The 16276-nt window shown below is 37.7% G+C and overlaps 1 protein-coding gene across 3 annotated transcripts in view; it reads right to left on the bottom strand.

Moving 5' to 3' along the window:
• The window catches only part of TRAPPC10 (trafficking protein particle complex subunit 10), a 37311-nt gene that overhangs the window by 3215 nt on the left and 17820 nt on the right, over positions 1-16276 (bottom strand). For all 3 annotated transcript variants that reach the window (XM_068179676.1, XM_068179678.1, XM_068179677.1), the window contains exons 9-21: positions 15290-15404; positions 14719-14795; positions 12771-12862; positions 11496-11636; positions 10489-10601; positions 8947-9461; positions 6365-6506; positions 4972-5130; positions 4081-4310; positions 3160-3260; positions 2675-2801; positions 1800-1970; positions 235-412 (exon numbers count right to left, since the gene is read on the bottom strand). In XM_068179676.1, the coding sequence (XP_068035777.1) occupies positions 235-412; positions 1800-1970; positions 2675-2801; positions 3160-3260; positions 4081-4310; positions 4972-5130; positions 6365-6506; positions 8947-9461; positions 10489-10601; positions 11496-11636; positions 12771-12862; positions 14719-14795; positions 15290-15404 (2161 nt within the window). The remainder of the gene's footprint in view (positions 1-234; positions 413-1799; positions 1971-2674; positions 2802-3159; positions 3261-4080; positions 4311-4971; positions 5131-6364; positions 6507-8946; positions 9462-10488; positions 10602-11495; positions 11637-12770; positions 12863-14718; positions 14796-15289; positions 15405-16276) is intronic.

Genomic DNA, 16276 nt, shown 5'->3' with positions numbered 1-16276 from the left:
CATAGTTGGGCCTCAAGCATGTATCCATCCGGTCTGAAGGACATTTCTATTCCACTGGAAGGCAGATTAATGAGGAGAAAATAAAATATTCCCAGTCTAGCAAAATGAAAACTGCTTTACTAAGCAGCTGTACCCACAATAAAGGAATTTATGCCATAGCAAGTCTGGCAAATGTCATTGTCAAGAAAAAATTAGGGGGAAATTTATTAAAATGCTTAAGAAAAATAGTCTTACCTTCATACATAAGTTTTGTTGTGCAATATCCATCTGATTCTGTTAATGCTTCATCTCTGTCAACCTCAGAGAGCTCAACAAGTCGGGTGATGGACACCTCTAAGGAGCAGAGTGAGCCTGTTTTACAGTACTCTGCATCCAAGGGTGGGAAGATTTCAGTTTTCACATGGTACAATGTCTGTCAGGAAGAAAACAGTGCTGTTATCGAGAAAAAAGGGGTGGTTTGTTTGTGTTTAAATTGAACTGGACAATGGGTACAGTACCAACTTTGCACATAACAGACACATCCTGTTAAATCTTCTTAATTCAAAATCACTTGTAAGTAATGTTCACTTAATTATCTTGCTCAGTTTAATAAAATCATAGACATGGAACCTGAAATGCTGTGCAATAGTAGGGACCTTAAAGATCATCTGGTTCCAACCCACCTGCCATGGGCAAGGACACCTTCCACTACAAAAAATCAAATTTGAGTCAATCTATTTTTGATACCAGCAGTGAAAATATAATTTTTTCCTTCACTTCTGTACTTGAACACAGCCTTTCAATGCTCCTAAATGGACAATGACCTTACTATTTAAACGACTTTGGTCAGATTCTTAGCTCCTCCCTTTACAGACACGTCACTCAGGTTATGAGTAATGCAGAACTACTTCATCCCTCTTCTTGTCATAGTCCCTGGAATAACAGTGCCCACATCAAAGAGCTGATTTTTAATTCCTACAAAATTACATTTCTACCAGAAAATCCCCACTGTTTCACACAGATGGTTGTCTTTAAAAACTCCAGAAAGATGCTGATAGAGGTGCCAAAAAATGCTTGTTACATGACAGTAGGCAAACAAACACCTGAAACGTTGCTCAATGCCAGTTTGCAACAAGCAGGTAGAAAACATTGAAAACAGACAAAAGGATTTAAAAAAGAAGAGTATTCTCATGATGCTGCTTTTTACCTAAGCATCACAAAGAGGAACACTGACTTTAAAGATGAGATTAAATAATGTTGATAAAACTTTCTATTAAAGGAATTCTACCTAGCCTATGAGCTTCCTAGCTGATCAAAGGGATAAAAAGTTTGTCCATAAAGGGGAAGAAGAAACATTTCAGATAATGGCCTAGAAAACCCTAAATATTTAATTAGAGGAGCTCATCTCAAGCACTGCAAAAAACAACTCAGATGCTTTCAATAGCAAAGATTATTTTGGAAATTGCAATTTGCCTTGGAGAATACAATCTTAAGCCAGCAGGGAAAAAGCAGCTCAGTAAATTGCAGACAATCTCCATGGCACAAACCCAGGAAGGTGAAAACAGTAAAAAAATGGAACAGGATTAAGCACAAGAGTTACAGCCCTCACCACATTTCTGTGGCAAGGATATGATTCCACTACATTGCATCAGGCTGCAGCTCTGTCACTCACAAACTGACTTTCCAATGATTCTAAGTAGGTATCAACCTCACGATAGAAACAGAATTTTCCTAATATATTTCTTGGTTTTCCTTTTTCACTTCTTAGGAAACCATATTCAGTTAAGATATGCTACCCTATAATTTAGAAGAGTACTTACAAAAAAATTTTCCACTTGGAATTCGTAAGTGAACGGCTTCAAGGTAAGAGACTGTTCTTCAGAGGTAGCTGGACAAAAGCTGACTGAAAACAGGCACTGCAAGGAGAGAGGAAGCTCTTTTGTCCACTTCAATTCCCATACAAAGAATATTGATTGCTTACTGTACACGACCTGAAAAAGAATGTTTTAGAGTGTTAGCTGCTTCCTTCCTCTGAGAAAGAAGGGGAAATCCACACATGAATATATGTTTGTCTGTTCTGACATTGGTACAGTTTATAGAAACAAACTCAATAAATCATTAGGGAAATATGCACCAAAATGACTAACAGTGAATCTTTTTCACAATGCACATCCTTTTGAGAGGAAGGATCCATTTCACTGTCAGAATCAAATGTTTCAAGCGGAGACACTTCACATTCAGTGAAGTGAAGTTCAATTTAATATTTAAAAATATTTTAATCAAAAGTCAAATCTAATAAAATTATTAATATGTTCTTATATACTTTTTCTAGGCACCAAGAATGAACAATTTAATATCTTCAGACAAGGCTGAAGGAAACTTCAGCGTTGCCCAGGGAACTTGCGGATGCTCCATCCCTGGAAGTGTTCAAGGCCAGGTTGGATGGGGCTCTGAGAATCCTGGTCTAGTGGAAGGTGTCCCTGCCCAGGGCAGGGGATTGGAACTTGCTCATCTTCAAATCCCCTTCCAACCCAAACCATTCTATGAGTCTGTGGTAAGAAACTGTTCTGGAACTGAACAGGTTTATAGCTGTATTTAATTGGAAAACTCTCTACCTGACTTTTTTTCCTAAAACCCAATGACAAACTGCAACCATAAGATAAATAAATTGAATAAATCAGCAAGTGAATTTTACCTGTTGAGATGCAGGGTTGAGGGGTACCAGCTGCAAATCTGCACACTCAGCAGAATTTTTTAGGCTGTAGTCTGAAAGCTGGAAACAGAGTTCTGACAAATTCTGTACGCAGACTTGCACATATTTCCTGAAAAATGTGACACAGTTTTTTCAATAAAAACTGAAGAGTTACACTGAAAGAGTCCATGTCCATAAAACAAGGCTGTAAAACATCCTCTTTGACATTAAACAAAACCAAAGAACTACACACCAACAGGATAACTGGGTTCATCCTGTGGTCTTATTTCCAATACCACAAATTTGTTTTATTGTCATGAAAGAACACGAGAGGAAATGCACAAGCTTCCAGGGGGAAGATAGTAAAAGCCCAACTTATATATTAAAAAAAAAAAAAAAAGACTGCTATAAATATGAGTTATGAAACCTCATACAGCTCCATACTTGGTAAGAAGAAAGGAGCAATAAATAAATAATGAGTACATTACCGTTTGCCAGCTGACAACAAGGAATGCTTGGCATTAAAGGGTATGCAGAATGTTAATGCAATAATAGTGGAGTAAATCGACCAAGGACAATCAATGGTCACCTAAAGAAAAGAAAGGAACACAGTTCTTATTTCCAATGGTCTTTGGCACAATGATTTGGCTTTTTTTCTCCTTTCTAAGTGAAACTTTTCTCATCGAGTGTCTGTATCTAATGCAACCAGGAGGGGAAGAAATAAACATTTGTAAAAAATCAGTATGTAAAATCTAATCTGAAAAAAGAACAGGTTTTTGTTTGCCTGTGAGTGGGATATGACATCTCAAAGCAGCTTTTCCTCTAGGAACTGACATACCCAGTTCTAAAGACTATAAAAAAAGGAAGGGGAATAGAAGAAAAAAAAAAGGACACCAATGGCATCTCTGACAGCTTTACCCCTGGTAAAGGTCAGTATCAAATAAACTGCTGTAATATCTATTATTTTAATGTCTTTATAATAATTTAATATATTAAATACAAGCTCAACATACTTTTAAAAATGCATCTAATGTATATTTGTTTTAAATTGAAGCTGCACACTTGACTTCATCTTTCCCATGAATCAGAAGCTGGAATTAAAAGAACACCATGCTACCTTTTACAAAGACACAGGTACGCTCCATGCTTTATAAACTGTGTTAAAACACTAAAAGTTAGATTACTAGCCAAGGGAACAGCTGACAATTTTTTAACAACAGTGTATATTTCTGCTTATATTTACAATTTCTTTACATTTTAACATTTGCTATGATTTTTGCATATATGTCTTTTGAAAGAAAATAAGATCCAAACAAGCAAGTTCCCCCTCACCAACACTTCTATTTTGTGAAGTGCTTACCCCTGCAATCAAATACATTTCATAATAAAAAAGTTAAACTACATCTCACTTTTTGATCAACAGTAGCCATGCAGTTGTCCTGTTTCTGCTTCTCTTTGTTTTTTCTGTGATTTTCTTTATTTATAGTATTTCCCTTCTCCACTGCAGATTCTGTGGCTGATGGCAAATACATGACTTCTAGTTCAAATTCAATCACATGGTAAGCAGGAGCCACTGGCAAGCTGATGCTTGTGATCTTCTCAGAAGACTGAATCCTTAATGATGACTCTGAGATCTTTTCTATAGATGTGTAGAATGGGAAAAAAATAAAATAATAGAAAAATATGTGGTGCCATAACCATTTCCCAGCAATGTTTGCAAAAACAGCAATGAGAAACCATGTTAAAAAATTCCACAGTAACCTCTTCAAACCAGCTATAATCTGCACATGTTAAATATTTAACTTCCCAGGAGTAATGCTCTATCCTTATTTAACTGCAGGAAGGTACCCACCACATTCCATGTAATAAAAGGCTCCTATTGTTCAGGAAAGAACTGAGAGGGCAATTTAACAACAAACTTCAAACCAGCTAAAGAGCTACTTTAGCCCATCATAAGACACGTATTCAAGTTTTTACAAAGTGAAAGCACCTTGTTAAATCTCATCATTTCACTTCAAGCAACCTTGGACACACATGCAGCTGTTTCACATGCCTTCTGGATTTCATCAATGGAAGTAAAATTGTCCAGCTATGTTTGTCAAAGTTCATACTACTACTTCAGGGGTGAAAATGTAAGACCTTTCTTGCACTGAAGTAATCAGTTGCAAATCCTTAACATTTTTCATAACAATGACTATGGACAAACAGTGTCAGTGTTCTTAATGCTGTAAGTATTAATCTTCAGGATGACTGAACTAGTCAGCCTTTTAGAGATGATTCCTTTTCAGTTCCTGGCTTACCCCTGGTGTTGGAGTAGATCACAGCCTTGCTCTCAGGGTGGTACAGGATGGGCATGGCATCCGCGTTGCTCAGCTGCAGAGCGTCCCCGCTCTTCATGGTGTAGTGACCAGTGGTCACTGTGAACTTCACCTTCTGGGGAATGCCAGCCAAAAGGCTTTCTGGAGGACAGAGCAGGAATTGTTAACAGATTCCAGCACATGGTTACAATGCACTAAGGCTTGTTGGCAGACAGTTGGTCACACACTGGGGTAACTTACAAGTGTGGGGTTTTGGTGTTATGGGACACATTAAGCCCAGCTCAGGTACAGCTTGTGGGGAAACGGCTTGTTTCCACCTGAGAGCTCACACCCACTGCATTTTGGATGGCTTAGATGAGCTGTCTCTCTAGCACAGATTTCAGTGAAATGCAATAACTCTAAAGAATTTACTAAGCTTTTAAAGTTCTCCAGGTTGCAGACAACTCTGTATTTTCACACCTGTGATTTCAGTCACACCCACGTGCTGTGTTTACACGATCAGCACAACAAGAATGCCAGTGTGCACACAGAATCACAGCTATCAGTTTCACGGGGGTCCCTAATTTGATTTATGCCCAATATGCCTGTCCTTCCTTTGCCACACACTGCAACCTGAAGTGCCAACACAAAATTCTTATTAACTCCTCAGCTGCCACTCTCAGTAGCCTGAAAACAAATAATTATTAACTTCCATTTATACACTCTAATAAACACTACAACTAGTGTTCAGCTGTCCCTGAAACCAATGGATGCATTCAGTACTCATTTTTAATAAGTTTATATCCCCTCTAGTAGAGAATCCCACTTCTTACTTATTTCTTGTAAATATCAAAGGGACTCTAGCATTAAGTTTGGAGGAATTTCTCCACAGAAAGGGAGAATACACTTTGGAACGGGCTGCCCAGGGAGGTGGTCACTGTCCCTGGAGGCGTTTGAAGGGAAGACTGGATGTGGCACTCAGTGCCATGGTCTGGGTGACAAGGTGGTGTTTGGCCGTAAGTTGGAGTCGATCCCAGAGGTCTTTTCCAGCCTAACTGATCCTGTGATCACAGCCAATAAGGAGCTCGGTCAATTACAAATGTAAATATTCCCCTCTAGTCAGCATGGCAGCTCAAATCACACCTGATATTTCAGTGACAATACATATTCAAATCAAGGTTCAAAAGTGACACTATGTGTCCAGAGCCAAGCACTGGAATCAGTTGTTCAAAACCGACCATCACTGGCAGGACGTGATGATGGATAATTTGAAAAACAAGGTTGTATTTTAGACTCACAAAGCAGAGTAACACTGAAGCCATGAAACACTTTCTCTAGTCCCACAGGAGCACAAGAGGAATCATCAAAGCAGCTTCAGCAGAGCCACTGCACCTACCAGTCATGGGCTCCACTTTGAGCTGGGGCTCCTGGGAGTACACATCGTACTGCACGATGGGGTAGATGTGAAGAAGGACAAACTGCACCTTTCCCACTGAAGTGCACAGCTGCCTGAGCGTGTATGTCCCAGGTTCTTTGGCCTTGGAAGAAAAACATTTGAATTTTTTTTCTTAATTTTAAGAAAATACTTCTAGAACAAGCCCTCTACTAAAGAACAGCATGTTTCCATCTCATTTTTATCAGGTACTTTGGGTTTGTAAGTTAGAACTGCAGATTTCAGAAAACGCAGCTTTCTGAGTAAATGACAAGATTTACACTAAGGAGCACCTTTTGCCCTGTTAAGATAGAAGCTCTAGAGTGCTGTCTGATTCAAGAGAAAACATCCTAATTAACTAGCACTAATAATCAGGAAAAATAATATAGTAGCCATGCTGTCCATTTGTTACTTTGGGTTGTGTTTTGTTTGTTGGTTGGTTCCCCCCCAAAGTGCAACATACATGAAAAAACATTATTAAGTACCTAAACAATACCTGTGCTTATTTGGCTAATTCATAAAAACAATGATAAAATCCTACAGCCTTTATATAAGGCACAGCTTTCAGCTCCAGCTATTGATTTCACACACTCCCCACCACACACCCTGAGTCAATGTTTACAAGAAAGTAACACATATATATTTCATTTCCAGCTCTTCCCAAAACCTAAGTAATGGGATTCTGGATGTTTCTCGGTAAGATTAAAAACAAAAGCAGATCTGTAACACCTTCTAGTATATTTATTCTTGATTCTATTTGCTCTTAGGGACTGCTATGGAATGGGAAGTGTTTTCTTTTTTTTCATGTGCCACTTGCCAAGAGTAATACATAAATACCAATGCTGGGTATAATTAAATAAGTCTACAAGTTATGGAGAAAAGCTGTACCAACTCAACAGTCAAACTTCATGCAGTTATTTGCATGGCAGATCCAGACTGAAATTCAGTATTATGTATTCTGACATTAAAGTCACTACATCTTAGCTCTAAAAAACCAGAAAAGCATGAGTAAAGTAATACACAATATATACATACTTTAAATCTTAACATGGGATGGGAATATTGGTCTAAATAATTTAGACAATGCTTTCTTATCTCTTAAGGCTTGGAAAAAATTGGAAGATTGCTGTCAGCATAAATAATGTTAATCATCAGTGTAGGGTCTACAGAAATGATCAAACTCCCTCTGGGTCACAGAAGCACAGTCATTCCTCTTCCTGCAGAAGTGGTGCAATTAAGCATTACGTTAAGAAAATTCAGAAAACAAGCGATCAATTTCTGTCCTCTGGCCAGCTGTGTAATCCAGCAGAAGTGACAGAGTGTATTACTACAATGATAATGGATTTTTAATAAATATTTTGTAAAGAATGCAGCTCAAATCTAGAGAAGCTTCCTTTGCTTTATCAAATAATACACTGTTAAAATTATAACATGCTCAGATTTTCCCTTTAAGGACAGGTACATCATGCCTTAAACAACTATATTGTGGGATTCACACTGAGCAGTCTTCCCATGCAAAGTTCTTTTCTTGAAAGGAATGTTGGGAAAATAGCAAAGTTGTAAAAGTATGGCTGTCCATCCTCCAGTGACCATCAGATTCACAGCAGAACCAGACAAAGTCAAAGCACAGCTCCATCTAGCTTTTCATCCATCTCTTCTCCTGGTGTTTCCAATTGCATCCTGATCCCACTAACCCCAAATGCCAGCTCAGTGCAGTCCCTAACAGCTCTCTTCTAGTAATGCTCCTTCATCTGAAATCCACTTTTATATACATGAGAATTCATTTTACAGAATATTGCATTTCCAGCCACCAAGGCCTCTGGTCCAAATCCCATTAACCAGTCCCAATCCTCTGAAAGCATGAGACACCTCAGAAATTAGGTCAGTAGGCAGTTCAAATGACTGCACTGCCATTCCACAGATAAGATAACTAGTAACTAGTAAGTTAGTTAACTTAGTTAGATGATGACTGATGGGGACAATTTTAATTCTAACATCTTCTAAATTCAAATACTCGTAGCTGATCTCAACTTCTTGCAGGTAGGTTTACTACATCCCCCAAGTGAAAAATTATTCTAGCACCCTCTGCAGAGAGGAAAAGGCTGCCAACCAAATTTAATCACACAATCACTTACTGAAGGGTTAGAAAAAGAATTCACATCAAAGGTTTTAGACGTTATTCTGAACGACCTCAACAGCACAGGCAGACTTCATGAGCAGTACATTACATTGTATATGAATTTATCAGTCCAATTTTTGGCAGCAACAGTCAAGATGTTTAAAACAGGTTTAGGAAGGCTGACTCAAATGATTTCAAGTAGAAGTCATCTGTATGTTTTAGCATAAACACAACAGCATCCTTTCAAGGGAGATGATGGAGGAGAACAACAAAGAGCTGCAAGGGGAATGGGTGATCCAAGTGTAACAGGAAGCAATACCTGTATATGTAATAACAGGCACCGCTCACCAGCACAACGCTCTTCCTCAGCCAGCATTTCTAGTTTCTCTGTCATGAGTGCTACAATCACCCAGCTACAAAAACATACCTGAATAGTGAAGGTTATTTTATTGTCCCCTGGTTCCAGAGTCAAGTTGTTGCACTTCAAGACGTGAGCCCCATCTTCCAAAGTGAGCCCCGAGGGCACGTCCAGGGAGCTGCTGCTCTCCTGCCGCCGCAGCAGCATGTGCGCGTTCTTGCAGATGATTCCTGCTGTGTTCAAGGAGTTGTCCGAGGGGCTCCTCTCGTACATTTCAGCCAGCTCCAGTGCTGGCAGGCTGTTTCTGGACAAAGGCAAGCCGGCAATTTCACTTGGGAAGCTGATGACACCGTTGGAAGTTTTGTGCTTGGTGAGCCACTCGGCTGTTTTCCTGTAGCTGTTCTTCTCAATGCTGAAGTGAACGTGGATGGCAACCTGGTCCACCTGGACAGGGATGGGCATTTGGCTCAGCAAAGTCAACTCGATGGACAACTTCCCACCCACATGGACAACAGCATTTGGAGGGTCAAAATGCAGAGTTTTCAGCTGGGCAAAGGAGTGCATAGGCAATATAACCTTTTGACCTGGAAAGATAAAAACAGGGATTTTATTATTCTCCAGTGCTGCTGGAGATGAGCAAAATTTTTCTCTTAAAAATTCAATCCCTAGAACTGAATGGATCTACAACTTTTTAACAATTAAATATTTCACAACAAATCACTGCTTTCCAACTTTTTATCTCTCATGAGAGTTAAAAGACGCTGAGATTTGTTTTACTTAGACTACAATTTCCATTTCCAGGCTATTAAAAACAACTGAATTAAGACAGATTGTCTAAGCAGAAGTTGAACATTTCACTAGTACAGAACACAGTAGCATTAAGTGACCAACTTCCCAGAGCTTGTACAAGTTTGAGAAACTAATAATCAGGCCTTGAGTCAGCAGCTCTGCTATGCAAGGGGTTTTCATTCTCTTTTCTACATTCCAAAAACAACCCTAAGGCAGTACCTAAAAATAATTAAGAATCAAGTCTAAAGTAACATATTACTTATGGTACATCAAATCATTAAGAAAAAATTTCTGCATAATAATAAGCAGTCTTCAGATCTACAGGAAGTATTCCATATGAATTTGAATTAGGATTAATATCTGACAAGAAGATATTACTGAAGGAGCACGAAGAAGAGAGAGGAAACGGGATGGACAAAATAATAAACTGCAAGCGGATGGGCACAGATCTAACATCAAAATCCAGAATGTACCATCACAGAGCTGCCACTTGCATGCCAGCACTGAGAGACAAAGATAGGTTAGGAATTCAAAAAACTCAACACAAAATAAATTATGGGCTGTTAAAGCAGAGAAACATAACCGAAGGAAAACAAAGACTTTGCAGTATTCAGAAAGAAAGTGTTAATTATCCTTTCATCTTTGACTATTCTTCAAAGAATAGAAGTAGATTTATAGATGTATTTTTAGAGTAGATTTATAAATGTTTTGGAAAATACAAGTTCAGAAATTATACACAAAATAATTAAGCCCATCAGAAAAAGCCTTCCCATCTACCTTTAGGGAACAACCACCTTGAAGTAGCTTAAGATCCAGACTTACCTTGGTTCTCTGCTTGCTGATTGGTAAAATCTAGTATTTCTTGGCAAAATCTTTTGCGTTCCTCTTCTGTTAAGTGATTATCACCAGCTAAAAGGCTGCTTGTTTGGAGATAACTAATGAAGTTAAGGAAAGAGGAGATAGAAACCCACAACAATTACAAATTTGACTGAAAACAAGACATTCAAGTACTGCTTTTCTGAGCTTTAGGGACAAGGCTTGCTGTTATCATCTCTGCACTTTTCCAATAGAAAAGAAAAAATTGAAGATTTACCATCATCTGAGAGTATTGCAGAATCTCAATACTTCTGTAGCAGACTTACTAAAAATATGATCCATAATTAACCAGTGCAATCTTGCCTCATCTAAAAAGATTAATGAGCATAGAAAATTCATTATTTGACAATAATCCATGCTGTGTGCAAGTTAAAGACACAGTGTCTTGCATCACACTGGCCAACATTTAGCTCTAAATAATCTTGAGTGTTCTATTTTATTCCAATTTACCTGGCTGAGAATCTCTCAGATGTTACAGCATCACTTACCATAACTAAGTCACAAGACATTCTTTAAATTTTTAAGTGCTGGAGATATAATTGATCACTTGAATATTTAGCTAAGAATGCAATATTACTGGCTCAGATTCCTTATGAGCATTGACACTGAAGCAGAAAAATTTAAAAGTGTTTAAAAGTGATATGAGAATATTTTGTAAATACTGCAGCTCAAATCTAGAAAAGCTTTCATTGTTTTATTTAATACTAAATTTGCAAAAGAGGCTGATGTGTATAATGTGTCTTGTTCTAAAAGCACACAAATCAAAAATCAGCACAACAGAACAACCCCCAAAATATACTCTACGGTATCAAATAACTCAGCTGTCTCAGCTCAGACTCAGAATGTCTGGCAGTCTTTACTGTTAAATAAAAGTTAGAGATATGTCAGAAAAATAATCCCAAGCATCATTTTCTCCTGCCTTGATTGTTCTGGCTCTGCCTGTTAGAGGATACTTTTCTATCTGCCCAAGCTGCTTCTGACACTCAGCCAGCTGCTTCCTCGTGTGTGTGACCAGCAGCGCCCAGCCCTCAGCAAGGTAGGTTTTCAGTGCTCCTTGAAGATACACCTCTGCCTTCTGGGGACCTTTCTTCCTCCTTGGGAAATGAAAAAATGAGCACAGAGCAATGTAAGAACCTTTGCAGTCAGGAAATCTCTCTGCATCTTTTCTCAAAGTGCTGATGGGGGAGGAACACTCCAAGTAAATGCAGGACAAACTGCAGTGAACTGTTATGATCTTGAATTTTCTGGTAACAGATCAACATATGGGCCTTCCTTATTGCAATTCACTTCAGCAAGTAGAAATGCAATTAATGTCATTATTCCATATGCAGATCTATCCCAAGTCAGAGCAAATGAGGTGAAGGAACCTCCCACAAATGAAACAAAAGCCACCCAAAGCTTCTGACAGTTAACTAAAATTTGCTTACTCAAAAATTTTAAAGCAGAAACAAACTTCAGTGAAAATTTTATCATCACACAGCAGTTCCAAGGCAGTCTTTAAACCTAACATTACTGTCTCTGGTGAAAATTTAAGTTAATTTGGGAGAATCTGTTGCAATGTGGAGATCAGACTGCTTAAGTAAATGTCGATGGGAAGCATGCCCCAGCATATTTTCCAAAAAAAACCCCACCTATGACTCCCAAATTCTTCTAAATAAGAAAAACAAAATGACACTGAAAAACGCAGGAGGTTTTCTCAGTGGATTTGAACAGCAGGGATAAAAACAAAACAAAAAAAAAAGTGGAAATCAGGAATCAAATCACTGTTTTACAGGTGGGGAAACAACCACTTTGCAATGATAACTCAAATATGAAATTGATTACTTTCCAAAGACATGTTTCCTGGCTTTTTTTTAGATAGATGCAGTTCATATATGTAGTTAAGGTAACAACTGCATTTACTATAGCCTGCTTCCTAAGGAAGTCTCTTGACTTGTTTCAAAGTTTACAGTTGTCTTTCCCAGACATTTCCCCCCAGAAGAAGAAAGGATCAAGCTAAAGAACACAGAACAGTTAAAGGTAAGAGTACAAAATCATGAGGAATTAAGGTTTTTGATAAAAGAGATTGCTAGTTTTCTTTTTTTTTTTTTTCCTGAAATACAGCCTGAAATAGGGGTTGTTTCCATTTTTTTTTTAAATTCCTGTTTAATTACAGCATATCTTCCTCAGGAATAACAGTTAACCTTTTCAAAGGCAATGCATTAAGGACATTTTAAAGAGTCATTTACATATAAAACTCTGCCAAGTCCTTTCCCACAAGCTTAGCTGAGCGAATTCTTCCAATATTTGTGTACATTTCAATGGTGGCATGGGACAGATCCTGTATAAAACAAAATAAACCATTATAAGCTTTATGTATTTTTGGCAGCTGTATGATTATTTTACACAAACTCAGAGCCAGAGACTAAGTTACTGCAACAAAATGCCCAGAATGAGTCACATTTGCCCTGAGCACAAAATACACAGCACTTTGTAACAGGTCACCTTCCCTCCTCCTGCAGCTGGTCATATCCTATATCTGTGAATGCTAAGTAATAATAATTACTTTCACCAGAATAATTATTTTCACCAGAGTGCCTTAAAGGAATTTTGCTTGCATTCCCAAGTTGAAGTTTATCCCTCATCTTTAAGCTGAATCTCCAATGCAGCCACAGTGTCCAAGTGTCACCTCCCGCCCCTTGCCCTAAGCTTTAATAACAGCAGCAAACTTTTCTCACAAAATTAGCAGTTACAACACACACACTGTGTTCAACCATCCAAATTCTCTCAAAAGTCCATAATAAACTCTGGCCAGATATGTAAAAATATAAAAAATACATCACATCGTGACAGGATAAAGGGGAATGGCTTCAAACTGAGAAGATTTTTTTTAATGCAAATAAATTATCTTAGGTATGGCAGTAAGTTTTAACTAATTCTGTGTTTTTGTCCACTGAATACAGGACAAGATTAAATATAAGTATACCTAAAATGTATATATTTATATGTCAACTACACAGAAAACCATCTTTTAGAGTGTGTCTGATATCTGAATTTCCACTGCATAGAAGTGCAGTCATAAATACAAAGAGAAATGACAATTCCTCTGGCAAACACTGCAGATCCCACTTGGTTTCTTAAATTTAGGAAGTTACTGCTAAGCTTAGCAGAGATCTTCAGGTGCAAGTTGGAACTGAATAGCTAAGAGAAGGTGGCAACTCTCAAGATTTTAATTCTAATCCAGCTATACAACTAGTCCTATAAATAAATGAAGAATAAAAGTGAAACCCAGTATCTTCAGACAAAATGTTTTGAGATTTTCCCTTTTGATAAAACTTTGTAAAATTGAGTATCATATAGTTTCCATGTTTCAAAAAAAGTATTCCATTTTCCTTCAAGTTTTCTCCAGAAAACACTATTGGCCATATGCAAATATGAAAAATTTTCAAGGAAAATTATTTAAGGGAAAAAAACAAAACAAACCAAAAAACCCAAGAAAACTGTCAAACCAAGCTCTCAAAAAATCAAACACATTCTTGTGACAGTCAAGAGTTTTTTGTTTTACTTAACAATCTTCTATTTGAAAAATAAAACCAGCAAAATAAAGAAACTGAAATCATTACAATGGCTCCTCATTTGGGGAGCTGTCAGGAAATAAAGGTGCATAATATTAGAATCCTCACTGTGCATCAATCTATGCCAGGTACAACCCTATTATCCACAGATGTCCCACAGTTTATATATATTAAAAAAAAATAAACAGTATAACTTTTATCATGTAATACTCATTGCAAAATGCAAGCCCAAACCATTTAAAAGGAAGCTGAATTCATACATCAATATTCTTCTGGGTAGGAGTCAGTTAATTCTGAATTTGGGATAGCAGAACATGACAGCCATGGCATCGGCTTTTTTAATATCTAAGTATACATACCCACAGATAATAACTTCCAGCTCATAACTGTAAATATTAAAGTTAATGCAAATATTTGAAACTTGGGGCCCCTACAGGGTTCCAGCTGTTAAACAAATCAGCCTTGTTGTGTTCAGTGTGCAAGAAATAACTTTTGATACCGAAACATGGAAATACAAAGTTATGTTCTCAATGTATCTCCTCAGGTTTGAAAACTATAGCCCTATTTAATCTACAGTGCAAACACACACAAAACTAATAGAAATAACCAAAGTCATACTTACTAAGTAGTGTTTTTCAAAAGCTTCTACAGATGATAAGGCCTCTTTGAGTTTCTTGTAAGGGCTCTGTGATGCATTGGCTTTGGAAAAAAGCAGGACAAGAGCTGTTACTTACAAACACATTCTGAGAACAGCACCCCCCACACCCCATCCCTGCTTTTTCTCCAGTAGGAAGTGGAGAGCAAACTAAAAACTAATATCACTTTGCAGCTCCAGGTGCAGGTTATCTATCTGCACACAATCAAGGATGCTCCATTTGTTTTTCCAATAATTTTATTTTAAATACTTGTCTGAAAGCATTAAGACTTTAATTCAAATCCAGAGCTGTTCAAGACCAATCACCTAAATGCTAAGTGGAGTGTTGATGGAAAAACTTATACTTGCAACAGTAAGGAGATGCACTGGTAGTTTGAAATACTAAATAGACATCAAAAGAACTTGCAAGAGATAAAGTTCTATCAATGTGTGTGTATATGTGTAGGGATACTTGAAAATTCAGATTACTGATGCACTCCTATGCTATGCATTTCAGACAATGTCAGCTATTGAAGGAAATCCCCCATCCTGGAAGTACCTGTTTCAGGGCGCTCTGCTCCCAGCCCTGCTAACAGATCCACAGTCCTGTTAAGGTCTTCTGAATTGGGTCCCTTCTCTGACACAAGTCCACACAGGTAACCCAGAGATTTTAACTGCAAGAGAAGCAGATGCTTGCTTTCAATAGGCTATAAAATCAATATAAAACTCCTCTTGTTCTATTACATCGTTCCATTGTCATTGCTTTCATATTATGCTGCTTATAGGATCTCAAAATTAACTGTTATTCTTAAAGTATAAAGTAACTTATTAAGGAATTCAATTGCATATAAGTTACTGACCCAAGTATTGGAACATGTGCTTACACACACAGATCCTTACATGCACAGCACCTAACCTGAGTAAATCCTTCTGGTTTTCAACACAAACACAAAGCTTGAGATGTTCAGCAGTTAGGACCAAAGATTATTTCTATGAGCCGTGTCTGTATTTTTGAAAACTGCATAATCAAGAAAAGCAGGCAAGTCTGCAGTACAGTGATTAGGCAGCTTGCAAATTCACCTCAAGTATTGTATTCAGATGAAAACTTTCCTGAAAAAGAGATTAGCACACCTAAAAGCGTTAATAGAGTTAACTGCCCTAAAACCCCTTCTAGACAGCAGCTGGTGGCTCAACACCCAGAATATTATCTTAAAGCAGGTCTTATGTACTGGCCATTTGGTTAATTTACCTAAAAATTCAATCAATTACAGAGGTTAGCCTGCAAAGGAATAAAGGTCTCAGCTTGTCACATAAAAAATGGCGATGGACATTAGTCTTTTTTTTTTTAATTTATTTTAAACTCCACTTAATTTTGTCACTAGTCGCTAAATTTCTTCATTCAGTCAGTTCCACCTTACTGCTACTCATTATCCTAAAATTCTTCCCTTTACTCTTTGTGTTATGAAAATGACAGAAGGGAAGAACATTTCCAGCTCACGTTGGAGTTTATCTTCCCTAGAAACTGTAAGAATGGGAAGAATCTGAT

The sequence above is a fragment of the Anomalospiza imberbis genome, chromosome 2 (assembly GCF_031753505.1).
Source record: "Anomalospiza imberbis isolate Cuckoo-Finch-1a 21T00152 chromosome 2, ASM3175350v1, whole genome shotgun sequence".
Taxonomy (NCBI): domain Eukaryota; kingdom Metazoa; phylum Chordata; class Aves; order Passeriformes; family Viduidae; genus Anomalospiza; species Anomalospiza imberbis.
Note: the sequence above shows the minus strand (reverse complement) of the source record. Positions and strands in the feature narration are given on the sequence as shown.